We start from the raw sequence: 26406 nt of genomic DNA, 5'->3' as shown, positions 1-26406 counted from the left end.
TGTTAGTGGCTTTTCGCTTGCTGTCTGCCCTAGAAGGTTGTTAGTGCTTGTTTTGTACTAGTGCAGTTCGGATCTTACCAGGGAACCACAAAAGCTTCATTGCAGAGAAGGGCAGTGATTACCCAAATTTATTGTCTGAAACCCTGGCTGCGCCTGTTTATGCACCATGTTTTCTATTGTCACCAGATGTACAGTTATGCAGAATAATGCATACAAATTGTTCTTAAGATGCAGTCCTAAGCCACTCAGGTAGCTGTTTATAGCTTCGGCACCAAGACAGTGGTTTATAGCTTTGGCATTAGTCCAGTCAAGGAAGCTGAACGGGCCCTGCTCAGGTCTTTTGTAGTGTTGTTGTCTCATGGTTAAGCAATTCATAGTCAGAGGACACTTAAATATTTAAGTATTTCAGGGAACTGCAGGTAAGTGCTGTTAAAATTAATAATAATAATAATAATAATAATAATAATAATAATAATAATAATAATAAAAGGAATAAAACAAGTATGAGTGAATTTACCAGTGGCTATGCTCTAAAAAAAAGCCTATATATTAATTGGACAGAAGATTTTCTTTTGGTGAAAAGGCACAGTAAGCTTAGTAAGCTTTCACTTCAAGTACTATGGCTGTGAGGTCTGTGGTACTGATACTAATTTACACCAGCTAAAGAACCGAGCTTCTCTGTGTATATTTCCAGACCCCTACAGTATTCATGCCGTGCTGTGTATTGCACAAATACTTAAAGGAGTTGGAACTGACAATAGAAAATGACTGCTGCTGATGCTGAACAGTGATTGACAGTGAGCTATGATTAGATGTAGCCACAGGGATCTGGTGTGCAAACACCTTAGCAAGCAACAGAGAAGACCCAGAAGGATTTTGAAGATGCCATTCGAGGGGGCTCCACAGGTGTAAGCAAAGAGGACCTTATGGCCTCTGTGTATTTTAATAGAGTTATTTATTACCTGTATCTCCACTGCACCCATCCTACCCCTGCAGGCCAGGAGAACTCACATGTATGTAGTAGAACTTGTCACATGCTTACAGGCTGCAGTGCTGTCAGACAAATGCATTTTGGGGGTGAATCCCAACGTTATTAGCTGCAAAACTTGTCTGCAACCTGAGATGAAGACCCCTGTGCCCCAGCTGTGTTTAGCAGAAAGACTTGACTTAGCCACGTTGACCACTAGAGGGAAGTCACATACATTTGCACTAGGTGCTTTACGCATAGGGGAATGGAGTAAAATGTATAAGAAGATAAAAAAGACCTCTGGTGTACATGGAGGAGGTAATAGACCTCACAAACGTGTGTTGTGCTTTCCAGAAATTAAACCATGCATCAATGTATAGGCAATTATTTGCTAGTGTGTACCTATGAGATCCAAAATCATTGGCCAGCTAAGAGAACCAGCTATGAAATTCCATGTTTGCAGTTAGTCATGTGCATATTTGTTTTCAAGACCATGGCTTAGACAATGCAGAACACAAAGGTAACATGCCACATTATTTTCCACAGTTCTATGGGTAGCTAGGAATAGCTTAAATGCACTGTACTGTCACTAACGCAGGCAGAGCTACCAGCATGATTTCTGCATGAGAAGGCAAGAAGTTTCTGACATGTAATTACACAAATCTTTACAGGTGGGATGGCAATTTTTTAAGTGATCTTGGTACTCAAACATCTGACTTGGGTTTATACACAGAGCTGCGCTGCTGTCAAAAAGATAGCCAGAAGTCTGCTATATTTATATAAGCACGTAGATTTTGCAGAAGGACCTCTTAAACAGTAGGATTCAGTATAGTTTGTCTACAGACCTAAATATTTCCCTATCTGTATGTCTTTTTCTCATTTGTCTTACTGTGTGTGTCCCTGTTCCTCTTTATGTCACCTAGGGCTCTCTCCACAGTACTTACGAGTAAGAAGAATCTTCCACTGTTGTTATTGTTAGCACATTTTTTTGTTATAGTGAGAATAAAAATAGTATCTTGACCCTTTTGGTTTTCAACTCTTCCTCCTGATTTCCTCTGATTTAGAAGTGTATTTGTTTCTACTTGCCTCCTTTGAGACAGTCAGCTTGATTTCACATCACTGATAATCAGACTGACTTTATAACACATACTAAGTCACTAAGTTTTAGCCAAAAGTATTATGTTTTTGTTTGTTTGTTTGTTTGTTTGTTTGTTTTTTGGTGGTGTTATTTTTTTATTTTTTTTCCCTCTGTGTGTGTGTTCTCATGGCTTTTGGCATGAAATACAGGGGGAAAAAAAAAAAAAAAAAGGAAAAAATTAAAACAAAATGCTTCCTTGTGGCTACTGAACTGGGACTCCAAACCTGTTTTCAATCTTGGCTTTAGTTGTAGACCTCTCCAGTGATGATGGGTAAATCATTTTCTCTCTCTGTATCATCTTTGTAAACTGGGGAGAGTCATCGCTGTGAGAGGGATTGTCTTATGTCTGTCCAGCACATCTTAAAACATAGTTCTTACATGGGTTTGGAGGTCTATGTCAAAGAGTAACATAACATTTAATAATCTGTAAAATGCTGACATGAACAACACACACGCAGTGGGAATTCCACTTTTTTTTAAAAAGATTGTTGTTTTTACTAAAAATGTCAGCCAGCATGAGAAGAGTTTTAAGTCTAAGTCTTGACTTTACCACCACTGATGTTAGTTTACCTGACATATTTTTTAAAAACTTATTTATACCTGCTCAGGACCTGGTCCTTAGACTTTTAAGAGAAACAAGACAGTATTTCCATCCATGTTCACTGCAGGTATTTTGCATACTCCCTCCATTCCAGCTCAGGCCTTTTTCACTATTAGTTCTTTCCATGAGTTGTATGTTCTTCATTTTAGGCATATCTTGTTTTTCATATTAATTACAAGTGGGATAAATGGAAAAAACAATGAAATACCTCTTCTGTGTCTTCTCTTACCCTGTGCCTTGTATGTTCTGGGACTGCTAATGTCAATCTCTGTGATTTATCTGCTGGGGTGAAGTTGTTCTGACCTGCAGTAACAAAGTACATCATTGTTGGCTTGCATGTTATAAAAATGATGCACAATACTCGCATCTAAAAGTCAGAATAAACCTTTTACGCAGCTCTTTGTCAGTTCTACAAATGGTTGCAGTTAATCGATGCTATAAAACTTTCCTTCAGGCACTGGTATTCAGCTTCCACACTGGGAAATGCAGTTGAGTCTGACATTTTAAATACAGGTGGTGTTACCTAATGAAATAACTTGCAGGTTGAAAATTCCCATCACTGAAAAAGCACAAAACTACGGTTGAGTTAGGGTATTTCAAAACATCTTTTGGAGCACTGGGAGAAGACACATTGTACAGACACTATTATTGTGCTCCTCTTTCTGCAGATGCTTTTAACTCAACCAGGGGTCTCGTGTCCCATTGGAACACGTATGTAATTTTCATTAACATTACTGGGATCCATGTGTATGAGCTGATGAGGACACACCTTGAATTCAAAATTCTCTTTTTCTTTATTAACAAGTGTCATGCAAGTGTTGCCACGAGGAAAGCCCTGGAAACTTTTTTTTTTCTACCCTATCCTGTCTTAACAAACACTGTAGATTTAGCAAAAATTTCAGGACTTTTCCAGGACAGATATTTTTTTAAAATTTGTATTTAGATATTTGCCATTCTGAAATCAACTAGCTCCATCTCGAGGGCTGTGTTAAAAAAAAAAAAAAAAAAGGCTGAGGAAAGTCTCCCAGGTGATGATGAACAATGTGGAAATCCTGTAGGGTCTTATCAGAGGTTTTAATAGTGAATCACTAGCTAGACCCTGTTTTACTCTGATTTAGGTGTAAAAAGAGTAAGGATGGCATTTGTAATTTTGCTCCTAAGAAGCTCTCAAAGAAACAACATTATACCAATCCAGACCATTTCTTCTAGCATTTTCTGACATTCTGGACACTCAAAAAAGGATGACATAGAGGGGGATGTAAGAAGATCATGATAGGAAAGGCAAGGAAAAAAAAAAGCCGCCTGGGACTCTCATGTTATAGTACATGCTGTACTGTATCTGCGGCGAGCCCATGCCTGGAGGGCACAATCTATCCTTAAGTGTATGTGACCTACTAACCACAGTGAAAAAAGAGCAGGTGATCTGATTTACTGCTTTTCTGAGAGAATAACTTTTGCCTTGGTAGGATAAATTTGAAGGCAGCGCTCATTCTAATGTGTGTGCTGCTACTCCCAAGGGTTTCATGGACCATTCTTCAGAGCAGTTTCCCACCAGTTTTTCAGCAAAATTGTTGAAAAGGTCAGCACAGAACTGACCATATTCAGAAGGCTGTTCAGTCCAGCTGTTGGAGTGTTTGCTATTTTCACCTAGACAGGTGAAAGAGTACATAATATGCAGAGAAAGCATTTCCAATAAGCCTTTTAAAGGTCTCTATATTTTAATTGATCCTTTCAAAGATCTCAATCTAAATCATAGGATAGGTAAGTTAGGAAGAAATTCTGAAAATGGAGGAAATAAAGCAAAGGAAACTAAGGGCAATAATGGGATTTTAGGTATCTCAATTTTGACCTGCCTAGCTTTAGCCAATTTAAATAGGTCCAATGTTTAAGAGGCCAGGGGCTTTGCAGTTTTTCGTAACTGGGCCTCTGGCAGCAGAGTGGCAAATGTCTGTTACACATAAACTTACCAGTTTGTTTGGGAATTCCTGGTCAAAGTGACTTGCCCAAGCTCATACAGTAAATCAAAAGTGAAACCTGTACAACAGGATGGAGTCCTGCTTTCTAAAGTTTGTTTAGTCAACCAGTTTGTAACACTTTCTTCCTGTTCCAGCTGAATCATTTAATCACTACAATACTATAGTTTGTTTCAGCATTTTATATCGCCAGCAGGTGGGGATTTAAAAAGCACTTTGCTGTTCACCTTTTGGTCATCCTCATAACTTTCATCTGTGTATTGTTTTATTTTGCTAGAGGCTTTCCCAACAGGCTGGCTTTTTCTCTGAAAAGCTGCATCACCTATGGAGCTATGAACTGTGACCTTCTGGTGCTTGAATGGTTCTACAGAAACTTCAGAACTTAATTTCCTTTTTTTTTTTTTTTTTCTTTTTCTTTTTCTTTTTTCCTTTCTCCCTTCCTTTTCTCCTTCCTTTCCCTTCTCCTTTTTTATTTTCTCAAAAAGTTTTTAAAGTACGGATTTATAGAGTTTAAAGTCCCCTCCTACAATTCCTTGCTCTTTGGGCAGGCAGAGAAAGTCTTTGTCTTTCAGCATTTGGCATTCTCAACTGCTCTGTTCAATAACCTCATTAACTTTGGAGCTGGATTTTTCAGTTTTTGATAAAAACTAATTACACTTTTATGTTAGCAGCATTATCATAGACCAATCTTCTAAATATTATTCTGGCATCCCACTGATGGTGCTCCCCCTATGAACATGTGGGGACTTCTTTGTTACTGAGGAGAAAGGCTCCAAAGAAAAATCAGGTGCTCAGGAAGGTGTTAGCATTTCAGTGTGTGCTGTTAGTTTTGTATTTTTCCAACTGAAAAAATTACCAGTGTGGTTAGGACATACATTTTAAGGATGTTGTTCTTCTTTTTTGATATAAAACCAGTGTTTTGACCAACCTAAGAAACCACTTGCGCCAACGAGTAAGCCTTGGTATGCAAATCTTCAAAACAACCTCTCACATCTTGCCTGTGCGATTGGTGGAACAAGAATCCTGGAGTTCCTTTCCTTTTGATGAGCAATATCCTGCTTACCCTTCAGATGTTCTTCATTTTGTTACTTTCCTTCACTAGACGAAACTCTTCCTTTTGCTTTATGCTCAATTCAGCTGTCAGGTGTGCTAGCTGCTGCCAACCTACATCTGCCTTGCAGTTTTCATCCCAACTATTTTCCTAAGTCAGGAACTACCTCCTGTGATCTATTTTCCTTAAAAGCTTGTCTTTTGCATTTGCCGCTGCTATGTGTGGCAATTTGATGAATTGATATAGACCTGCCCACTGGTGCATAGTGGCCTCGGGTTCTTGGCTCCTTTGTTCTATTTGCCTACTGCTTAACTTGGCACTCTTTTTTGAGTAATGCCTTTTGTTTTCTGAGAGACTGTTGTGAAAAAAAAAGCAAAGCCCCTGTTCTTCATCTCATCAATCTCTTTGCTCATCTTTTACCAAATACCTGGGAATGCGTATTTCTGGAGCAAGGGACCTTTTTGTCATCTTGCCTTGCCATCAGTCTCTGGTCTGTATTTCCCTCTAACTCTTCCTTTCAACATTTTGCGAGAACCTAGGGTTGAATGCACTCTTCTCAGTCCTCAGGGGTGCAAAATTGCTAAAATCTGTGTGCTTTGCTATTTCCCACTCTATGTCAAATGCCAGCTATGCAATATCTTCCAAGAGGTATGGCATGCCTCAGGATCACAATTCCTGCCTAAGGGTCATTTCTATAATTCTCCCTGCAGTAGGAATGGCAGGCTATTGGAACCAAGAAACCAAGTGCCTCTTGTAATTAGAACACAAATTACCCAACAGAATGACATTTAAAATGTTATGTGATAAAAGGAAGGGAAGGCAGAAACCCAAATTAGGGGCTCTCCAATCACCTTGTGGACTAAAATGGTTGCAGTGGGGGTTTACAGCCATGGGGACTTGTTATGGGATGTTTAAAGAATCAAAGATGCAGGAAGAAAGGTGCTTAGGTGATTTGGGGAACAGCAAAAGTGGGAAAATAAAGGTGTAAGTAGATAAAAAGGGCCAGTTGCATATAAACTGTTGTTGGCTAGTCTGAACACCTGTATGGCTAGGCCTTGCCCGTGATCAGTGCAGTCTATTCTATCACTAAATTCCTTTCTGATGCTGTCGTGTGTGAGGGCTCACTATTCTGTGTATATGTCTATATCAACCATGATGCTTTGGAATGTTTGACATATGTACTAAATTTGTAACGTAGAACTGTAGGGTGCATATGTACAGAATATCTAACAAACCACTCCACCTCCAAAGTTGGAGGTTAAAATTTGGTCTCATGAAATTCCCTTTGAGATGATCTGATTTTACTTTTGTTTGGATGTGAGCCTTTGATAACTATGCATGTATTAAATTTTAAGTTCCATAGTTTATAATTTTAGAGAAAAATTAAGGAGGACTGCATGCATATGTACTGGATATTCAAGATTGCTGTCTTAAATTTGACATTAAAAGTATTCCTTCATTACATAAGCACGGAATTAGGGAATATTGCAAGAAAAACTTCCTAATGTAGAGTTCCAGAAACACCAGGACAAATACAAAGCTTATACTCCTATTTGTTTCTGTCCTAGAGGCAAACAATGCTGACATCTTGAGCATCAAAGTTCCTTTTTAAAAACAGTTTAATTTTATTATTTTACACACATACAGCTGGAGGAGGACTGCAGCCATGGAGGCTTGCATATCCAGGTGCCAGCAAATGGACAGTCTGGGATCTAGAGGCCAGGTACTGGGCAGGGATCCACATGAACTGTGCGACTAGCCATTTAGATATGTAGCACATCTATGTGCAATGTAAATGTGTGTTCTGTGTATGCATGTCTGCTTGAAACACATTTTTAGCTTTGCTAATGGCTGAACCTGGGCATGTAGAGCTGCAGCAGCCTCACCTCTCTCAGACTGGTAGATCTGGCATGATACATTTTCCTCTAAGACACATATCTTGAATTGCTCCAGGTCATTTGCACATTCCTGTCAGCCCAACAGATACATTCCCTGGATTGTCTCCTGAATACCCCTATGTGCACAAATGAAACGTCCATACCAGTTCTGAGAAGTTGTACAGTTACTGCCGATTCCTTTTTCTTCAAAATCTTACATTGCACAAATAGCTAAAACCACTGTGCGTGTCTAACTCAAACTGTACCTCTTGCTTTCTCTGGTAAAAACTCCCCTGTGGCCTAGAGAATAAATATTTTTATTTGTTCATCCTGGTCAAAACTTCTTAGGTTACTTGAAATCTCTGCAGAGAAATGCAGATATTCTAGGATGGTGACTGACTACTCTACTGAATCATCTCTGTTAAACTCTTGAAAATTTGTTTTATTCTGTTATCTGACATCAAACAAGTTCACTGCATATTGTTAGAGTGCCAATAAAACATTCATGACAGCTGCTAATACATGCTCAACAGTCACTCAGCAGAGTCCATCAGGTTGTGATCAGGCTGCATACACATTCTGTAGCAGAAACTGAATCGATCCAAAACACTAAAGAACAGCCAAAACTGTTTCTGTTTCAACATACCAGTTTTCTATGTCTTAATCACCAAATTCTCTGGTTCTTGAGCTCTACTGTTTCTATGTTTCCTTCTGAGCAGTCACCTTGCAGCTGGAACTGCTCCATACAGCTGCAAGATTTCAAGAAGGTTGCCTCACTCATCTTTTTTAATTAAAAAAAAAAAAAAAAAAAAAACTTTTTAAGATTCTTGAACATTGCTGATTACAATCTTCACCAATTGCTGATTGTCTCAAGAACAAGTGAATTTGAATTGAAATCTCCCAGGAGAGACTATAGAGTGAGACCATACAGAGGATGCTTCCCCAGATTGTGGGATTCTCTTGAGAAACCAACCTGCAGACAATGGAAGGAACAGAAGTATTAAATAACTATTAGGTATGCTAGGTAAGTGTTAATAGGTTGTCATCTAGATAAAGAAATGGCCATCTGTCTGGAGATGTGGCAGCTGTATATCATTATTCTCAATACAGGTATTTCAGTTTGTCAACAGAACTGATGCCTAAAGGTCCTGCAAATACCTTGCTTAGTTTCTTATGCTGTACCTATGCAATCAAGTTAATTTGCAAAACATTTTCTTCCCACTACCACTTATCAAAGACGTCATGCATCCATAGGTTTGTGGATGGAACATTGACAATGTGAAAATGGATCTTGACATTGCAAATGCTGAATATCATCGCACCATTTATTGTTAATGTGCCTTTATTATTGGTATCAGCTATTAAGTTCTCCTAATTGTAAACAACACCCCAGTTTTTGTTAAATTATTCTTACCAGGAGAAGATTATTGACTCATTCTATGCTAATTACACAAGTTTATCGATGCCTTTTCTTGGAAGCCTGACACTTCCCTTTTTAGTAACTCCATGAATACATTCAACTGAGCAAATGTAAAATATTGTATGTAATAGCCTCATGGGCCTGTGTTTCCTCTAGTTTCTTGAATCATTTCATGATCCACCTTGACCCGTAAGATTCTCATGGGAATAAGAAGAAAGGTAGTGGCAAGTACCTAAAAAAATAAATGAACACGAGGACTTTCAGAAGATACAAGCTAATGTTAATGGGAGTGACTAAAAATGAAGAAATAATAGAATAATTTTGCTCTACTTTCTTTCAGAAGTATGATAAAACTGAGCAAAATTCTACATCATTTTTTTTCTTTTATTCACTCCTTACTCAAGCAACACGTTCACTGGCATCTGTGTTAAGTCCTTCCTGAGTGAAATTTCTCAGTTTTAGGCCTTTAATGAGAATAAAAGTGAAATCATTAATGGTGACAGGAGTAAAAGTACTAAAGATGGTGATGATATGCTAACTGTACACTTAAGTTTACATTGCCTGTTCATTTAAGCCCAAGATGATACAAAACAAGGTCAGGGGAAATCATCCTGTATGCATCCCCAAAGATATCTGATATATCCAATGACAGCAAAGCCCTGTTTATTCAAAATACTTTTGGAACATCAAAACATTTGGATAAACAGGGCTTCAAATAATTGAGGGAGTTATTGTATAAGTAATTCACACCAGGGGGACATAACCTAGATTCAAAGGAGTGAGTTTCAGATCAAAGGTGTACAGATAAATGGGATTTTACTCTATACGAACAAATGAAATAAATAGCATTTGGTTATTCAGGAATTAAGAGGTGTCCAAATATTTTTTTCAAAAGAGTTTAGGTTGAAAGGTCAAAATGGTTGCAATAGGCCATACAACAGTATACTCTTATGGAATGAAACTAACAAATAACTAAATGACACCAACAAGGTTTTTTGGTTTGTTTTTTGAGCTCACTGATCTTTTCGCCAGGGTCATCTGAATGTTTTTATTGTTATTCCAGCCATGACACTGGTACATATTTTGTGTCAGAATGTAGGGATTTGCAATATTCAGGGAACTGTAATTCATTTTCCCCAAAGCACAATGTAAGCAAACTGTGAAATACACAAGTTGGGTCTTTTACGGACAACATTGTCTGATTATTCATCTTTCTATTAATATCATGACCCAGACATGCTTTATCTACATACAAACATCATCATCTCAAATTAAATGCCCTTTAAAATATAATTTTAAGAAGCTGTTAAGTGTAAAGGTCCACACTGATATTCACCCCATGCATTGCTAATACGATTGCGTGGATAATTTACTAATTCAGACAAATAAACTGACTTCTCCACTTTCTGAAATTTATGCTTGTGTTCCTGTAATTGAATATTTCATGTAATGTAACGTTTATGTAATTCAGTCCCCCCTTTCTGTATGTGTAGTGCCCTTTAACAGTGGGGGCAGCAGGAGAAAAACTCACCATTTTAAGTGTTAAAAGTCTGAAAATCAGCGCATTTCCATTTTCTCCAACGCTCAATTTCTGTGACCGACAGTGCTGCCAGGAGCCTGGTCCTTTTGATGCTTTATCACTCTGTTGTGAAGCCCTCCTGATGTCTTCAAGTCTCATACTTCGAGGGTTTTGAGCCCAGGCCTCATACTTTGAGGATTTTGAGCCCACGCTTCATATTTTGGAGGTTTTTGAGCCTGGTTAGCCGTCAGCCCTGGCAGCAGCCCTACACTGCCCCGATAAGGGCCGCCACGCTGCTGCCATCACCTCAGCACTTTTGGCGGGAAGAGCGAGGCCGAGCCACCACCATGTTGCCGTGGCTGCCAGCAGGGCTGCTGCACCCTCTTTCCTGCTCCCTAGGGTGTAGCGCGGAGGGAAGGTGAGCAGGATGAGGGGAAATGTCACCCCAGTGTCATCAGGGTTTTCCCTGAATGCTTTTTCTTCCCTTCTCAGTGAGGGATGGACAGCTCAGGTGCGTGAGGCGTCGTGCCAGGGCTCTGAGGGGAGAGAGAGGGCGGGAGTGTGATTGGTTTGGGGGGGGGGGGGAGTGTGAGGGTGGAGCAGCTGCTGGAGTTGTGTTAAGTGAAGAAAGAGCAATATTTAATCAAAGACTGGAGAAATGACAATTTCTAGGTTAGTAAAAGTGAGGTTATAGTGGAGGTAAGCCCCCCCGTGGGGGCTGGAGGTTGCTGTAGGTGAACGGTAGAGCCAAGCCTCTCAGCAGAGCAGCAGCCGTTAGCTGACAGACATACAGGTGAGGCCTGGGGGGTGCGGAGAAATAGGGGCAGCTTGGGGTGCACCACCCCGGGGTTTTACCAGCAGGTAGCTGTAACAGCACGCTTTGCAAGTAATTAAAGATGAACCATAAAGCACAAAGCAGAGGAAGGTCAAAACTGGAGGGGGTTATTTCTTCAGGGAAACAGGAGGACACCTTGGAACTGGTTTAAGGTTTCAGTCTGCTGGCCTGGTTTCCTCACACCTCCTCTTCTTGTTACTCTGCAACCCGTTGTGTGGAGTTGTGCTGCCTGTGTTACTGCTCCAGAGCCAATTTCTAGTGTTCTTCCAATTTCCATTAGAAGGTGTTCTATGTAGATTTAAGCATTTAAAGAATATTTCTCCCTCTTTCCAAAAAAAAAAAAAAAAAAAAAAATCATATGTTGCTTATTGAAAGAAAAGACTATTTCAGGTAAAGGATATCCCCCCCGCATTTTTATTTTTTATTTTTTGCCATCGCTTTACTTCTCCTTTCTTTTACAGGCTCGTCATGGCTTTCTGCTCTGACGGAAGAATCCTTGCAGTGTGTTGTGTCTCAGCTGTGATTCAATAAGGATATCTTGACCAGATGTCTGCCTGGAGTGGAGCAGAGAAGAGAAGGCACAAATGGAACAAGAAGGTACAAATGGTGTGGTATTGGTTTCAGTTTGGTAGCCGTGGAGTCTGAAATTGTATGGTCCTGAGGCCACAAAGTAGGCTTGTGCCTATCTTGCAGCATATACTTTATTTATTTATTTATTTATTCATTCATTCAACAAGCGTTTTTAGCTCTCTGGGTTAAAGACCTGTGTAAGTATTTCAACAGGGACAATGTAGGCTTCCTTACACTGCTAGTATGGAGCCTGTGAAGGCATCACCTGTGCACCTGACAATCATTTCCTATTCTCATTTAATACTTGGATTTTCTGATGCGCTTCTAATGAAGATAGTGGCCATGCCATTTTTGGTCTCTTCATCTAAGGTCCTGAAGTCTATTTGCTCTCATCAAATTCAAAAGCAAGTCTGTCACAGAGTTCAGTAGCTACAGGATTGGCCCTCTTTTTCCCCATCATTTTTTCTTTTGGTTTTCCCCCAAATGCTTTCTTTAAAGGGTAAAACGTATGGAAGATGCAGAATCAAACAGAATTAATGAATTTCTCATGCTCATTTTCCAAAGCAGATTTTTTTTTCTTTCCTATTTCCTGCCACAGTCTCAGCCTTTATTCAGTACTGTGGAAGTACAGCTGTATGGTGGAATATAATTCAAAAAAATGTATATGCCTGAGATTTAAAATAATAAAAACTCTTTAATTATATTTAATTGTGCATTATCAATAGCCTGATAAACTTAGGTGTTTGCTCTTAGCATTGATTATGATGCTCTGTAGCAGGCAGAAGCAGTAACTGCTGCTGATGGTAAAGAAAAGATAGTGGAAGGAGGAGGGGAGAAGGAGGTGGGAGACGAGAGATTGGCTGCTTTTCATGTCAGTCAGAGCTGCGGGCCCCGGCTCTTCCGCTGCTCTAGCTCTGGCTCTCCCTTGAACAGCTCCTAGGGAGAACAAGGCGTGCGGAGCTCAGATCACCAGCATCATGCTCCTTGGGCTTGGATCGTAGATCCCCCTCTTTGAACGGTAAAATAACTCCTTCGTCCATCAGCGTCCCAGACAGACCCTGCGAGAGAACACACACGTGAGACAGAAAGAAAAGAAAGAGGAGGAAGAGAAAAATCTGCGACCAAGTGGACTAAATCAAAGAGAGAGTGCTTTGCTTGCACAGCTGCAAAGTGGGAATTTAAAGAACTGCAGAGAGAGAAATTCCAGCTCATCAACACATACACATTGCAGAATTACAGATCCAGGTAGAAATGACATCAACAGGGAAAGAAGGCAGCGGAGCTCAACATGCACAATATGTTGGACCCTATCGTTTGGAGAAAACCCTAGGAAAAGGACAGACAGGTTGGTTCTTTTGCAGCAGCACTCGCACTAGGGGGAAGGTGCTGTAGCAGCCAGTGAGATGTTGGGGATGGGTTGTATGAGGGTTTAGGTTTTCTCATTTGGTGTTTTAGTGGAGAAAATAGAAGCAAAAATCCTTTATGAATATTATTTTTTTTTTGTTTTAATTTTTTTTCCTATTTTTTATTTTTGAAAAACCAAAGAAAAGCCCAGGATGCTTTATGTTCATTACTCCTGCTAATGGGTGTTGTTCTGATGACAGCAAGAGTGCATGCAGAGGAAAAAATAGATGGTCTGCTGTTGCTGGATTTCGCATCAATTTCTTCACTGCCCTACTTAGGAGTCTTTTCTTTTTAATCAAATTATATTGAAATGAAAGGTTCACAGCCTGTAGTACCGAGGAGGTGGTGGTGGTGGTAGTGGGGGAGTCACCAGCAGTATTTCATGACATCATGATTGAAAAGGGTGTAGTCCTTAAGGTGCAGTTGGTGGTGGTGGTGGGAAATATGTACAGTATGTATATGGCACTGACTGCTATGGGCATTAAGCAAATATGGATGGATGAGCTGGTGTTTTTTGTGGGGAGCATCTGCAATAAAAGGAAAAATAGAGGATCGGTAGCAGGATTCATTCTGGTTACCCTGTGTTTTTGTGGGAGGGATGGGGGGGAGGGGAGTTTATTTAATTATTTCTCTTAAAGCTTGTTTATGAAACTCGCTCCCAGCAGATTTTCCTGAATGGAACAATGGTAAGAAATATTAAAAAGAGGAAACAGTGGAGGGAATTAGCAGAGAGCAGGTGCTTCTGCCCTACATGACATAATTAGATCCCCTAAATGCGTTCAAGATCTAGACTTGCTGTTGCTTGCTTAGATAGCATATTCACTTCAAGGGCAGGGGAGCTTTAATTGAAAGGAAAACCTTTAAAAAATGCCAGAATGTCTTTCCTAGTTTTTTTTTGTTGTTGGTGGTGGTGGTTTTAGTGTGCTTTTTTATAGTAACAGGTGCAATAAGCGATGGGATCTGGCAATTTCATTGGGTTGGGAGACCCCCAAAAGTGGATTGAGACTTCAGATGATAATTTAGGGAAAGGGGAAATCAGCCATAGGGGGGCTTCTTTGGGCATGTGGGTATTAAGTGTTGTTCATTATGGTGGGACAATAAAACATGATGCATTGTAGTGTGGTGGTTTTTCTTTTCTTTTCTTTTTTTTTTTTTTTTTTTTTTTTTTAAACCCAGCCGAGCTTTGCCCATCTGTTGTCTAAAGGATTTAATAGGCGTTTCCATCCCCAGCTGCTGCCTCTGCTCTGCCTGCTTCCTCATTGCCCTGCGTGGCAGCAGCTCTGCAGTCCGCAATTTTCTTAGGGACACAGTCAAAATCCAGATCTTTCTCTGTAAGAAGCAATGCTCTTCTGAGATGATTGATTATAACTCCCCCCATCCTTCCCCTCCTCTTCACAACCCCATAGCAACCGTTCAGAGACAGGGATGAAGATGACATTGTCTTCCAGTGAAAGTGACTTTTATTTATATTTTTGTTTTTGTTTTTTTCAAATCTTTTCAGTGTATCAGCTGCTAAAGGTAGCTTTCTGGCAGTGGTTTGGTTACAACCTTTATTCTTTGCACAGCTCAATAAGCCCTTACTTGGGCAGCTATATTCTTACTGAAATCTGCTCTGATGATGGTAATAAAAATACTCCACCAAAAAATTGCAGTGTATTGGTAATAAAACTGACCTATTTCTGCTGGTAATCTTTTTCCTGGATACTCCAGGTGATCAAAGAGCCAGCTGTGGATGACAAATTCATTTTTGTCTTCATCACCATTTCCTTTTCTCTCTCACCTTCTCAGCACCCCTCCCTTTCCTATAAAATACAATTGTCTAAGATTCCTGAAAATACAACTGCATTAACCTTTTGCTCCAAATATTACAGCCTGACGTTGTGGTCCTAAAGGGTTATCTGCAGCTTTGGTTATTTTTTTCCTCTCTGCTAATCTTCCTATCTTCCTCCTAAGTGATTAGAGACGTGGGGGTGGAGGGAGAAGGAGAGCATATATTTAGAGGCTGCTGTTGGCCTCTGCAGTTATTCAACCAGCTGGACAAGGGTGAAAGTTTCCTTTTGCCGTTTTACCATATAACTGATCTTTATAAATAAGTCTGTGCTGCCTGCACACATGAGAGTACATAAATGTACAATGCATGGTGTCAGAGGAGCTTGGGGGGGAGAGAAAGCTTAAAAGTAGCTGATGTCAGCCTATGTCTTCCTTGCTATACCCGCCCTTGATCAACAGAGTAATGCACTGAGGTGAAATCTAGCTTGGTGTTAAACATACGTGTCTAAATATGGAAAGAAGCCTTCTGGTCTTCTCGCATTTTCTGTGCTAATCACATTTGGGAGCAAGCAGAATGGTATGAACAGTGTGTGGTAGTAGCTAGTCTTCATCCTGCTTGTTTTGGAGGGTGAGCAGGCAACCTGCAGTGTTTTAGGGGGAGGACAACAAGCGCAGTGTGAGGGCCTGATTCGCCATACTGTGTTGTCATGGTGGGTAACTTTGAATTTGGGTTGCAGTGGCGTAAGTCTGAAAGTAGTGGCTGTAATTATTCCTTTAGAGCTTGAATTTTAAGCCTGGAAGATTAGGAGGTAATAGCTTGGCATGTGTATGGATATATTTCCAGGGAGGTGGGGAAGAGAGAAAAATCCTGCAAAATGAATGGAAAGGAAGCATAAGTTGTGTTGCAATGTCCTATTCATTTTACAGTGATCTTCATAGTCATCATTTTTATTTTGAGTAAAATTCTGACTATTTAAGTTATGCAGCTTTAGCTTTGCTCCCGGATACATTGATGCACAAATCTGTTAATCACTCTAACCTGCTTTTGCTGAGATCCAAAGAGGGTCTTGGGGAATAGCCTGGGTTCACAGTTCAGGGTAACCTTAGAAAGGGCACTGTGGAAGGGGAATCTGATGGTAAGTAGAACTCTCCCTTAGCTCACTCTCCATGACGTTCTCACGGATTACCTTCTTAACTGCTGAAAAAAGCATTCACCACCAGCAGCCAACCAGGCCCTGCAGACAGGTCCAGATGCTGTGACTGTGCTGTCAGTGGAACCTGGTCACATCTGTCTGTGGGTGGGCAAAACCCGCGTGGAAAAGCCTTTAGTTCAGATTGATGGTAGCAGACGGTGCTGAAAGCGTTGAGTAGGATTCAAAAAAGGGTATGCAAAATTTGGCCTTAGCAGCCTTCTGAGCTGGTGTTTCAAGCTTGCTGAGGGTGACTGATGCCACAAATAGAGGATTAGGGCCTCTTAGTCAGAGAAGTCCCAAAAGGGCTGCATGGGGCAGAGCTGAAAGATACTTGTGCTTACACCTTTTCTGAGAGTGGGAATGATAGAGAATTATTTTCATTAATGTAGCATAAGAATTTAACATTATTTGTGTATTCTAGTGAAATGGTTTTCTGTTGCCTGTTTGCTTTTGTAATAGCATGAATTCTGAGCATTTCCCTTGTTTTGTTGCAGCTTGACGAATAGGTCATGGAATCTCTATTTGTATGGTTTTACAGGAATAGAAGCAGCAGTATAATTTGAATTATTATACTCAAAACATTTTATTTTACAGAAATCTCAGTGCAAAAGATTATTACTATATACATGAGTGTGTGGGGAAAGGTTGGTTTATGTAAGTTTCATTGAATTACATTCTACTACAGTTAATTATAGGAGGTTTCCATTGTAATTAACAGTAATGAGGAAAAGGATGTGTGTCATGTTATGATAACACACGTGGAAACAGTGTGCCTTAAGAAACCCCAATCATACCTAAACATGAAATACTGTTTTAGTTTTCTTAGCTCAGACAGTTTTCCATTTGCTGCTAATTTTGTGTGAAATCAGCTTCTTTTGTATTCCTCTCTCCTTATTTAATTATTTTTATTCCACAAATATTTTTGCTTGTGTGTTTTTCCTGGCCTCATTAACCCCTATTTCACCCTTGAAATTCTTAATAGTAATTCAGATTGCAGTCATTAATAAATATTCACTAGAGTCAAAGATGAGGAACTGAAGTACTATTTCACATGAAGGCTGCAGCATTTTCAGAGGGTTTTCTTGTATTTTCATTTGACAATTGCTTTATGGACTTCAGTGTCATTGTTTTCTATAGCACCAAATCAATGTCTGGTTGAGATTTCCAAAACACTGGGCTGTCTACAAGTAATAAGAGACCGCCTTGAAGTGGTTGTTACCCTATTCACTGTAGTTTTTTTAACCAAGATTATCTCGATGTTGCTGATCCATTTTGTCTTGTTCCTTTCATTCTATTTTAAGCTCAGTCCTGCATTCAATACAAAGAATCCTGCTGGAAACTCATGGCACTTCGACCTTTGCAAAAAGTGTAGGGATACCTTTTCTGACTTGGATACCATGTAACTTTCAGCTATTCCTTTATATAATGTGTTATCTGTATGAGCCATCAGTAAAGCATTGAGCAGTCTGCTATTCGGTTATATAAGAAGAGAGATCATTACATTTGAGTCTTAGCAAATTTAATAGCCTTTGATTCAGCAAGGGCTTGAACAGGATGTTTCTTTACAGCTTTAACCACCTGTTTCCATGACACCGTCAGAAACTGAAATTTGTTAATTCTTTCTGTGTCATACTTGGTTGAAATTGAAAGCTTCAAATCTATTGGAGGAGTGTTGGGTAGACAATGCGATCTCAGCCTGGTTCCTTTAGGTAAGTGGGCTAAACGAAGTCTGTCTTTTTTATCCATTGTGCTATAGTATATTTTGTGCCACTGTGTTGGATCTAGAGACAATTCTGAACAGGTACAGCTTTTATTCAGTTTAGCTGTCTGGATGAATATATAGTTATAGAGGTGTAAATCATAAGTCATCACCTTTTTAAAAAAATATATATATTCTATATATGTTTTCAGGTATTTATTTTCCTTATGAGAGTTGCTTTCAAAACAGTGAGTCTGCATCCTTTGCAGTGATAATTTGGAGGACTTAAATGGTTAATTAATAATAATAGAAATCCAGTATTGCAAGCAATACTGTGGGCATTAGAGGTCTTAAGAAAAAACTTCTAGTGAAATTTTGCCAGGAGGATTAGATCATAGTGACTTAAACTTAATGGACTTTCCAGGAATGGTTATGAGTTTTGGGAGATGTAGTTGCTCTTAATTTGAGTCACCTCTGGTCTGATTGTTCAAAAGTACCATGTGCCTGCATTTGTGACAGAGGTAAACTAGTATTACCTTGAGCGTTGTGCCTTCTGTCTGGACTTACAAGTCCAGACTTCCCTTTTAAGACTTTCACTTTTTTTTTTTTTTTTTTTTTTCCTCCTGTGATCTCCTTCTTGCCAACTACAGTGAAAATGGACTTCTAGCCTTCATCCTTCTACGAACTCTGTGGAGGCATGCCATCAGTCTTTATCCCAGTTTAAGTAGCAAAACCATTATGGACTTGATGAAACGGGAGTAGGCTTTGGTTGTTTGTTTTTCTTTCTAAAACACAGTAAGCCTTCTCACCAAAGAGTTGTTAGAATTCAGATATGCTGTCAAATGAGTACAACTTTATGATTATTTATATACCTACATTCCAGACATCGGCAGGAACTATGGAAGCAGTGATTTCTCAGAGTTTTTGCCCTGTTCTAATGTTTTTCTTTCTACTCTCTGTCAGCACCACTACAGTGGGAAGGGCTATATTGGAATGGTAAGAAAGGCTGGAGAAATCAAAAATATTCAGAGGTAAACTTTGTTGAGAGGGGAATTCTTTCTGATCTTGAGAAAGCCTGTGACTCCATAACAAGAGCAAACATAATATTATTTAAAATGTCTTTACAGTAGTTTTTATAAATTGCAGCAGAACAGCCAGTGAATGTTTTGGATTCTCCAACACTACCATATTTTTCAGTATGCCGTAAGACTCCATAAAATGCAACATATGGAGTAAATTTTAATGTTATGTGCTTTATAGAGTTAAACAATAATTGCAATGGTGGTAATAAATATTGATGTCGCCCTCAAAATTAGGAGGTAGGTAATACAGAATAAATGTAGGTGGTGAAAGAAATCTAGTTTTCAAACAGAGTTTGAAATGAAATGGGAGATTTGGAATGAATGCCTTCTGAGGTAAGAGATATTGCGTGGACTACCTATTATGACCTGAGGAAAACAGTCAGTGTGAGAAGAGATGGAAGCCTGGATGTAGATTTCCAGAGCAGTGGAGTCAAGGCAGACACACAAATGGATGCTCAAGGAATGCTCTTTTTCATATGCTGAGGTACTATGAACTGCCTCTGTGAAGTCAGTTGGCCAAGCTGAGCTGACTTCATTAGGAAGTTCATCAAACCCCTGATAAATAGGCAAAGGTGCCTATGTTTGCATATTAGAACTAATGCTAATAAAATTTAAGCAAACAATCTACTCCTAAGATTTCTTTAAGTCAGAGTTTTTAGAAATTAGGTTTAAATGAAATTTAGGTGGAACAGAGGAAATTATATTGGTTCCTTTCATAAGCGTATTACACACTGTTGATGTTGCTGCAAGCGTTTTTTTTCATAAAGTCATCATTTGTGACACAGATGCCTAGGAGATCTCTGTTGTCCTGTGGACTGTACAAGCGGGAATATACTGTTTATTTCACAATGACCTTGGGATACAGTTTTTACGGGCTAATAAATGGAAGTGTGTATCAACAACAGAAAATATTGCCAAGGACAGGGACAGAGGAAGCAAGATATATTTAGAAAGGGTTTGGCTGAAATGTTTATATTAAGTTCTGATTGGAAGGCTTTGAGAATAAAGAGCAAGATGGATCAAAATGGTAAATGTTGGTGTTTAAAAAAATAAATAAATCCAGATACATTCTCTTCCAAATGGGACAGTCTTTGTAGTAGTTCAGAGTAACCTTCAGGCAGATGGAAGCAGCTGATGTACTCAGCACTGGATTGGGTAGAGCAGAATATTTATCTTGAGTTGTCAGCTCTTACAGTTATATTTTGAGAAATTTATTTAATTATTTCCTGAAGGCCATGGAGATCATAGTCAACTGGCATAAATTGAAGTAGCCCTAAAGCTGCTGCTCTAAATTACTCCATGAAAGAGTCCTAATAGCTGAATTTTCTGTGCCAGTCTGTTTCTGTGTTTAACTTTTGCTATTTGTTCTGTTGTCTTCCTTGCATAAATATTACTGCATACATAAGAAAAAAAAATATTGTTCAATTCCTTGTTTAAAGAAATATTTTTCATTTGCAGTGATACAAGGGGTGAGGTTAGACTGGAAGGGACACTTGCTTTTGTAGCTTACCACTGCTAAAAGGCTCTTCTAGGTTTTCGTAGCTAATGTTTAGCTATTGATAATGAGTGATTTGGCAATTAAGGAATTTTTTGGGAAAAAAAAAGTATAGCTTTCTGGTAACTGGCAAATGGAGGTTATTGCTAGTAAAAACTGTGCTCGAGATTTGTAACATCAAATGAGAGTAAATGGGTTGATGCTGGGGTTGGAGGGTGTTGAGGGAAATGATAATCAAGTGGCTTAGGGTGTGCAAATGCTCTGTGTGTGTGTATATAAATATACTTAAAATGTTGCAATACTATGTGGGCATGGTATAGACATGATAATATTTCCAGTGAAGTACTTAACTTTTTTATTTTTGTTTTGAAAAAAAGGTTGATGGAAAACTGTTTTCAGGCATTCATTTAGTAAGTGCTCTTCTGGCTGCCTTCGTCTGCTTAGCAAACAACATACTCTCTTCATATCCTCAGGCTATTGCAATTTTGATTTGCTGTCTTTTGCAGTATATGTTTAATGTGGGAGGAAAAAAAATTGTGATACCTGGTATATATTTTTTAAATAATGTCTGCATTACATATGTATTAACAAGCCCTGCTTTTGCAGCATCATTCATCTGTGTATTCAGCCTTATGTAGCATAAGCTGAGTGCCCTGTCATTTAGATATTAAAAGCACTATTGACTGGAACAAAACAGTGGAGCTGGTTCCTGGGAGAAGTGAACTGTTCTGGACCAAAAATTTATTAGTTTTCTCTCTGAAGACTGCCCTTGGACCTACAAATTTGTCTGCCAAAGGTTGAGCACTGGTCTTTCACTGCATGTGAGTGTGCCGGGTCTTCATTCCGACCCAGCAGATGTTGGTGGTGGAATTCCTTTTTTTTTTTTTTTTTTTTTTTTTTTTTTTTTTTTTTTTAAGCAACATCCTGCTCTGCTAAAGGCTAAGCTAGGCTATTGTGACTATGCTAAGACTACCATTTTATTGCATTTGAATTAAAGCACTACTAGGAAAAAACGATTTCAAGTTCCAGGTCCTTGTAGAGTGATATGCACTGTGTGACATGTCTCAGAATTTCTCATGCCCTGTGCTGACTCAGTGCCAGCTGGGGATTGAGTTACTCATCTTACCTGCCACTTGCCCAGGGTAAGTTTCATTGAGTGACTGTGTGTATTTCTTTTAATACCTATGACTTGTCCCTACATTTAAGGAATGGATTTGGTTCAGGCTTTTACCTTCCTGGAATCTCTTCGCCTCTCCCAGTGTTCTATTCCAAAGGTCTCATGTTAACTTCAGGTTGTAAGCGGTGGGTAGTTAGGCTGTCACATCCAGATGATCTGCTGCCAAGAGGTAGCAAATCCAAAAGGATTGAGCTCAGTTCTCCTCTTACAGTTCTGGTCATCTCTGATTTTACTTCAGTTGCCTTGCCTCTTCAAACTAGAAGCTAGTTCCTAATCTAGAGGATGCTTGATGGGTATTTGTTTTCCTACAGCTTCAGTCTCCTCATCAAATTAATGAAGGCCTTAGGAGAGAATTCTGAGAAAAACTTTGGTGTTCCAAGACTGAACTCCTAAATCATTTCAGTCCTATTTAAGAAGGTTGATGATTACTGCTAGAAGAGCTTCTAGAGATTCTCAAAACAGACACATGGCCTCTATAGAGGCTCTTCTAAAGAAACATAAATTGTTTTTAAAGCCTTTTCAAATTATATGGTCATGGTGGAATGAAAAAATAAGTGAATTCTGGATTTTTCTCCCATATAATGGGAGAAAATGTATCATCTTTGGAAAATTAATACTAATACATGGTGTGCCCTTGGAAAATTATTTTCTCATCTTTTTGTTATGTATGATTTCTACCTTTCATCTGTCTTTTCTAGGTTGTGAACTGATAGGAAAAATAACTTGTTACATTACATGCATATAATCCCTTTCATGGTAAGGCACTGACCTCAGGTAGGTCTTTTTGTGTTTAGAAATTCCATCTCAACACTGTAAGAAACTTCTCTGTTTCCACAGAAGAAACTGGGAGGGTGGCTGAACCTGTCACAGGTTGCCCAGAGAAGTTGTGGGATCTCCATCCTTGGAGATACTAAAACCCTTACTGGGCACAGCCTGCTTCAGCTGTTTCTGCTGTGACCAAGCGGGTTGGATTTGATGATCTCCGGAGATCCCTCTCAACCTCAGCTATTCTGTGATTCTGTGTTATCCCATACAGCTAAACTTTAATATGTTTGGTACTCTGTGAAACTAAGGAAAGCTGTTTCCTCCAGTTTTGTATGTTGTGTTCCCTCATCCTCCTGATCTCTTTCAAGTCTCCTCTCTCTTGGGCTAGATGAGAACTGTTTGTGGCTGATTTGGATTTTGCTCTGCTAGCTGTCCATCTTTTTGCTTTCTCCTGGACTAGATTAAGGATTAAATTCCAGTCAGTGTTTCCTTTGTGGGAGCAATCTTTTATATCTTTTTTTCTCCAGGCATTCAGCATAAAACAGAGAATCTTTGAGACTTCAAACTTCAAAATCTATTAGCCGATTTCATTGATGTGATGGGAGGAATTACAGACAGCTTGAACATCTGAACTTTGTTTCTTTAAGAAAAGCAGACTGAAGCAAAGCTGTCGTAAACAGTGCTGCTTCTCTAGATTGCATTTTGAAAGTCAGGAGGTGGTGCTGTGGCAGATTGGGATTGCTGGAGTACAGCTACTTTTCAGATACTGCCCCTCACCATGGTTAAAACTTACACCAAAGCTGGGAGAAAAAAGTGGTTCTAAAGTGGCTCATTGTGATCCCCTAATGCTGGGGGAATCCCCAGCTATCTTGATAAGCTGGATTTCTGCCTACTTGCTGCTGCTGGAGCACTGCAAAGTGGGGAGGGAGGAGGCTCGAACTCCTTTCTGTTTGCAAGCTGAGCTGGATGACTGGGGAAGGTGGGAAGAAGGGAGCCCTCGCTGTATTTCCTCCGTGTATCCATGTTGGTACAGTGGCAGTATTTGAAGTAGTCCTTTCCTGCAGAAAGCTGAGAGGAAGACTGAGAGCTGTTTGTGTGTTTGCAATGCCTGTCTGTACAAAAATGGTAACCAAAGACAAAGCCAAGTATTATATTAAAGCTTGGCAATGACACAAGTGCCATAGCCCTATTAAACGCGGGCATTTGTTTCCTTGAAAAGGCATGGCCATGAGTGGCACAGCTTTTAAGGATCCTTATGCTTTGTGAGCAGCAGCCTTAAATTGTTCTTCATTAGCTTTTGAAATTAGTTAAATCTATACTTCATCTTTTCTCCCAAACTTCCCAGTCCTATAAATCTGTAAAACTTGTTTAAACTCAGTAATTGTCAACAAGAAAGAAAGATCTGTCTTAGTGTTTCTAGGTTTTGTCTGGTGCTGCTTTTCTTCTGGGTCTGTGGTTTAGTTCATTGCTCATATTTGTGAAAATGCATCTCTTTTGCTTCTGGTTGTTTTCTGATTGTGCTGAAGACATTACTTAGTCAAATTCCCCACTCAGTTTCATCTGTGCAGCCCCAGTGACTACAAGGCCCTACTCAAGTTTGTCTGAGAGGGGAGTTTGACCCGTGAGCAAGCTGCTCATTGATGATAGCAGAGGCAGACCTCTGGCAGTGTTCTAGTTAAGAACAGCCTAGGAATGCATCTCCTCTGCAGTGAATATTCAAACAAATTAGAGCACAAAGTGGAATGATGCTGTAAGTGAATTCAATTCAAACTGAAAATACAGGCATGTTTTACACATTACTGTGCTTTGTCCTTAAAGCAGAAGTCTGTCTGCTCAGCGAAGACAAATAAAGGTGGGTGAACATTTGAATACTTCCAGCAATAATTCTTTAATATTCTCTCACATACATGTACTGAAATCACCTGACCAGACTACACGTCAGGACATAGAAGGTGTCCTTATATTTAGCATTGCTGCACCTTTGCTAGGGCAGAAACAGCCAAACTGCTGGTATGGCTGGGACAGTCACCATCTTGTTGCCAGGTGGCTCTTCCTGCTCAAAGAGAATGCTGCAGATAACAGGCACTCTTTCAAGATCTGAGCTGTAACACTGTCATCACCACTGCCCTTATTGCCATTGATTCAGTTGAGTGGCAGCTGAGAACCTTTTTACCTTCACCCATACTTACTTGTTCTTGGTGCTTTAGTGCCTGGGGAACCAGGTGGTCCATGGACTGCTTTTTGGGCATTCATGATAAGATTGATTAGAATAGCAAAGTTAACCTCATATTTGCTGCTTGACTGTCTGCTTCTCTACTGGACATTTCTGAAGAGTCCACCAGAGAGGGAGAAGAAACCCCCAGTGCTACAGGCATTGTGTTCTCCTCATTGAACTGGTGGGATATGAAAACGTGGCAAAGCAAAGTATCTTCATCAGAGGGCACATCTACCTTACGATGGGAGGACCGACAGTAACACCAGCAAATAACTCTATCTACTTGCACAAACAGCCCTGAAAATAGGGCAAGGAAGGCTGTGTGAGGGTTGGATGAGTCTACCGAAGACCCTTGCCCTGTACAGAAATCCAGGCTTACCCATCTCTACCTGAAACTGCACTCGTACCATTTGTGCCTTTGTTTTGCTCTCCTGCCAAACCCTGCATCAGCTGGAAATCACTGTGGTGTAGCTGTGTCAGAAGTGGATGAGCTGTTTGTATACATAATGGACTGTGCACTTTGTGTATGATTTCATTTCAGGGTTGTTTTTTTGTGTGTGTGCAAAATACCAACCTTGTGCTTGATCCTGTGGAGTTCTAAATCTGCTGTGAAAGATTATTCTGTGCTCTCAGCTCCTATTGGATTAAAGGTACTCAACTTCTCAAAGGATTGCATCCCGATTTGTACTCCTATGCTCTCTAAAATGCTATCAAGTCCTGTCCGGGTGATTTCTTGGGGAAAAGCAGTAGAGGCACTTGTACAAAACAGGCTCTGTTCATGTCCTTGTGCAGTATAATGCAAATTACTCAGTAGCAATAACTGTGTAGTCGTCACTGGCCCTAACAGGCTCTGCCATTGACTCGGGGTGGAGTGTCTGGCAAGTTAATCTATCTTTTTTTTTTTTTTTTTTTTTTTTTTTTTTCCTGATGCCCCGCTGTGAAACTAAGATAATAGTTGACTTCCCTTTGGGGACTGACAGGATTAGCCAGATAGTATTGATACCTTTTTAAGAAACAGAAAGCAGCACGCAGGGGCCTAGGATAACCCTACCTTTTTAGGCCCAGTGATTTTTTTCCTTTTTTTTTTTTTTTTTTTTTTTTTAGTGTTGCCTAGTGTTCTTGTAGGTAGCTTCCTTTCATTTAATGCATCTCTCTTGGTTTTTGTCTCCTGATGATAAAGGAGGCCAGGATACAGCCTGTTTTCTACAGGTGATGATACCTTTTCATGCTGTATTTGTTTTCCATAGCTTCTCCTTTTGATTATTGCAATCTAGATATGTAAATGCTGAAATTTCCGTGGCTGCAGTTTAAATCTAAAGTTGGTTTAACTCTCCAATAAAATAGAAGTATTGCTTTGATGTTCCCATTTTGACAATTTGTGACTATGCTGGCTTTTGTTGCTTCTTTCCTTAGGGACATTTGTCCCTGATCTCTCAAACAAAATGTCACTGAGTAAAACTACGTTTGTATGATGCTGGGTGTTCTAGTTATAAAAGATTTATAACCTGGTCACTTTTATTTATGCTCCTATGAAGCCAGTAGAATTATATTGCAGTGTTAAAATGCATCAGTTTTATTTTCTTGCAGGCAACAGCCCTCTGGTGGTGGTGTCTTTTTTTTTTTTTTCTTCTCCGGAGTCATCTTCGGAAATTCTG

At 39.6% G+C, this 26406-nt stretch overlaps 1 protein-coding gene across 9 annotated transcripts in view; it reads left to right on the top strand.

Annotated features, from left to right (window-relative positions):
• Window positions 1–26406, top strand: part of BRSK2 (BR serine/threonine kinase 2) — a 324182-nt gene that overhangs the window by 11656 nt on the left and 286120 nt on the right. For all 9 annotated transcript variants that reach the window (XM_082760889.1, XM_082760892.1, XM_082760891.1 and 6 more), the window contains exons 4-5: window positions 11843–11978; window positions 12885–13296. In XM_082760889.1, coding sequence (XP_082617015.1) covers window positions 13203–13296 — 94 coding nt within the window. In that variant the 5' untranslated portion in view covers window positions 11843–11978; window positions 12885–13202. The remainder of the gene's footprint in view (window positions 1–11842; window positions 11979–12884; window positions 13297–26406) is intronic.

This window comes from Aythya marila (assembly GCF_965140915.1).
Source record: "Aythya marila genome assembly, chromosome: 5".
In the NCBI taxonomy this organism is placed as follows: domain Eukaryota; kingdom Metazoa; phylum Chordata; class Aves; order Anseriformes; family Anatidae; genus Aythya; species Aythya marila.
The sequence above is the reverse complement of the archived record's forward strand: the minus strand, read 5'-3'. Positions and strand labels throughout refer to the sequence as shown.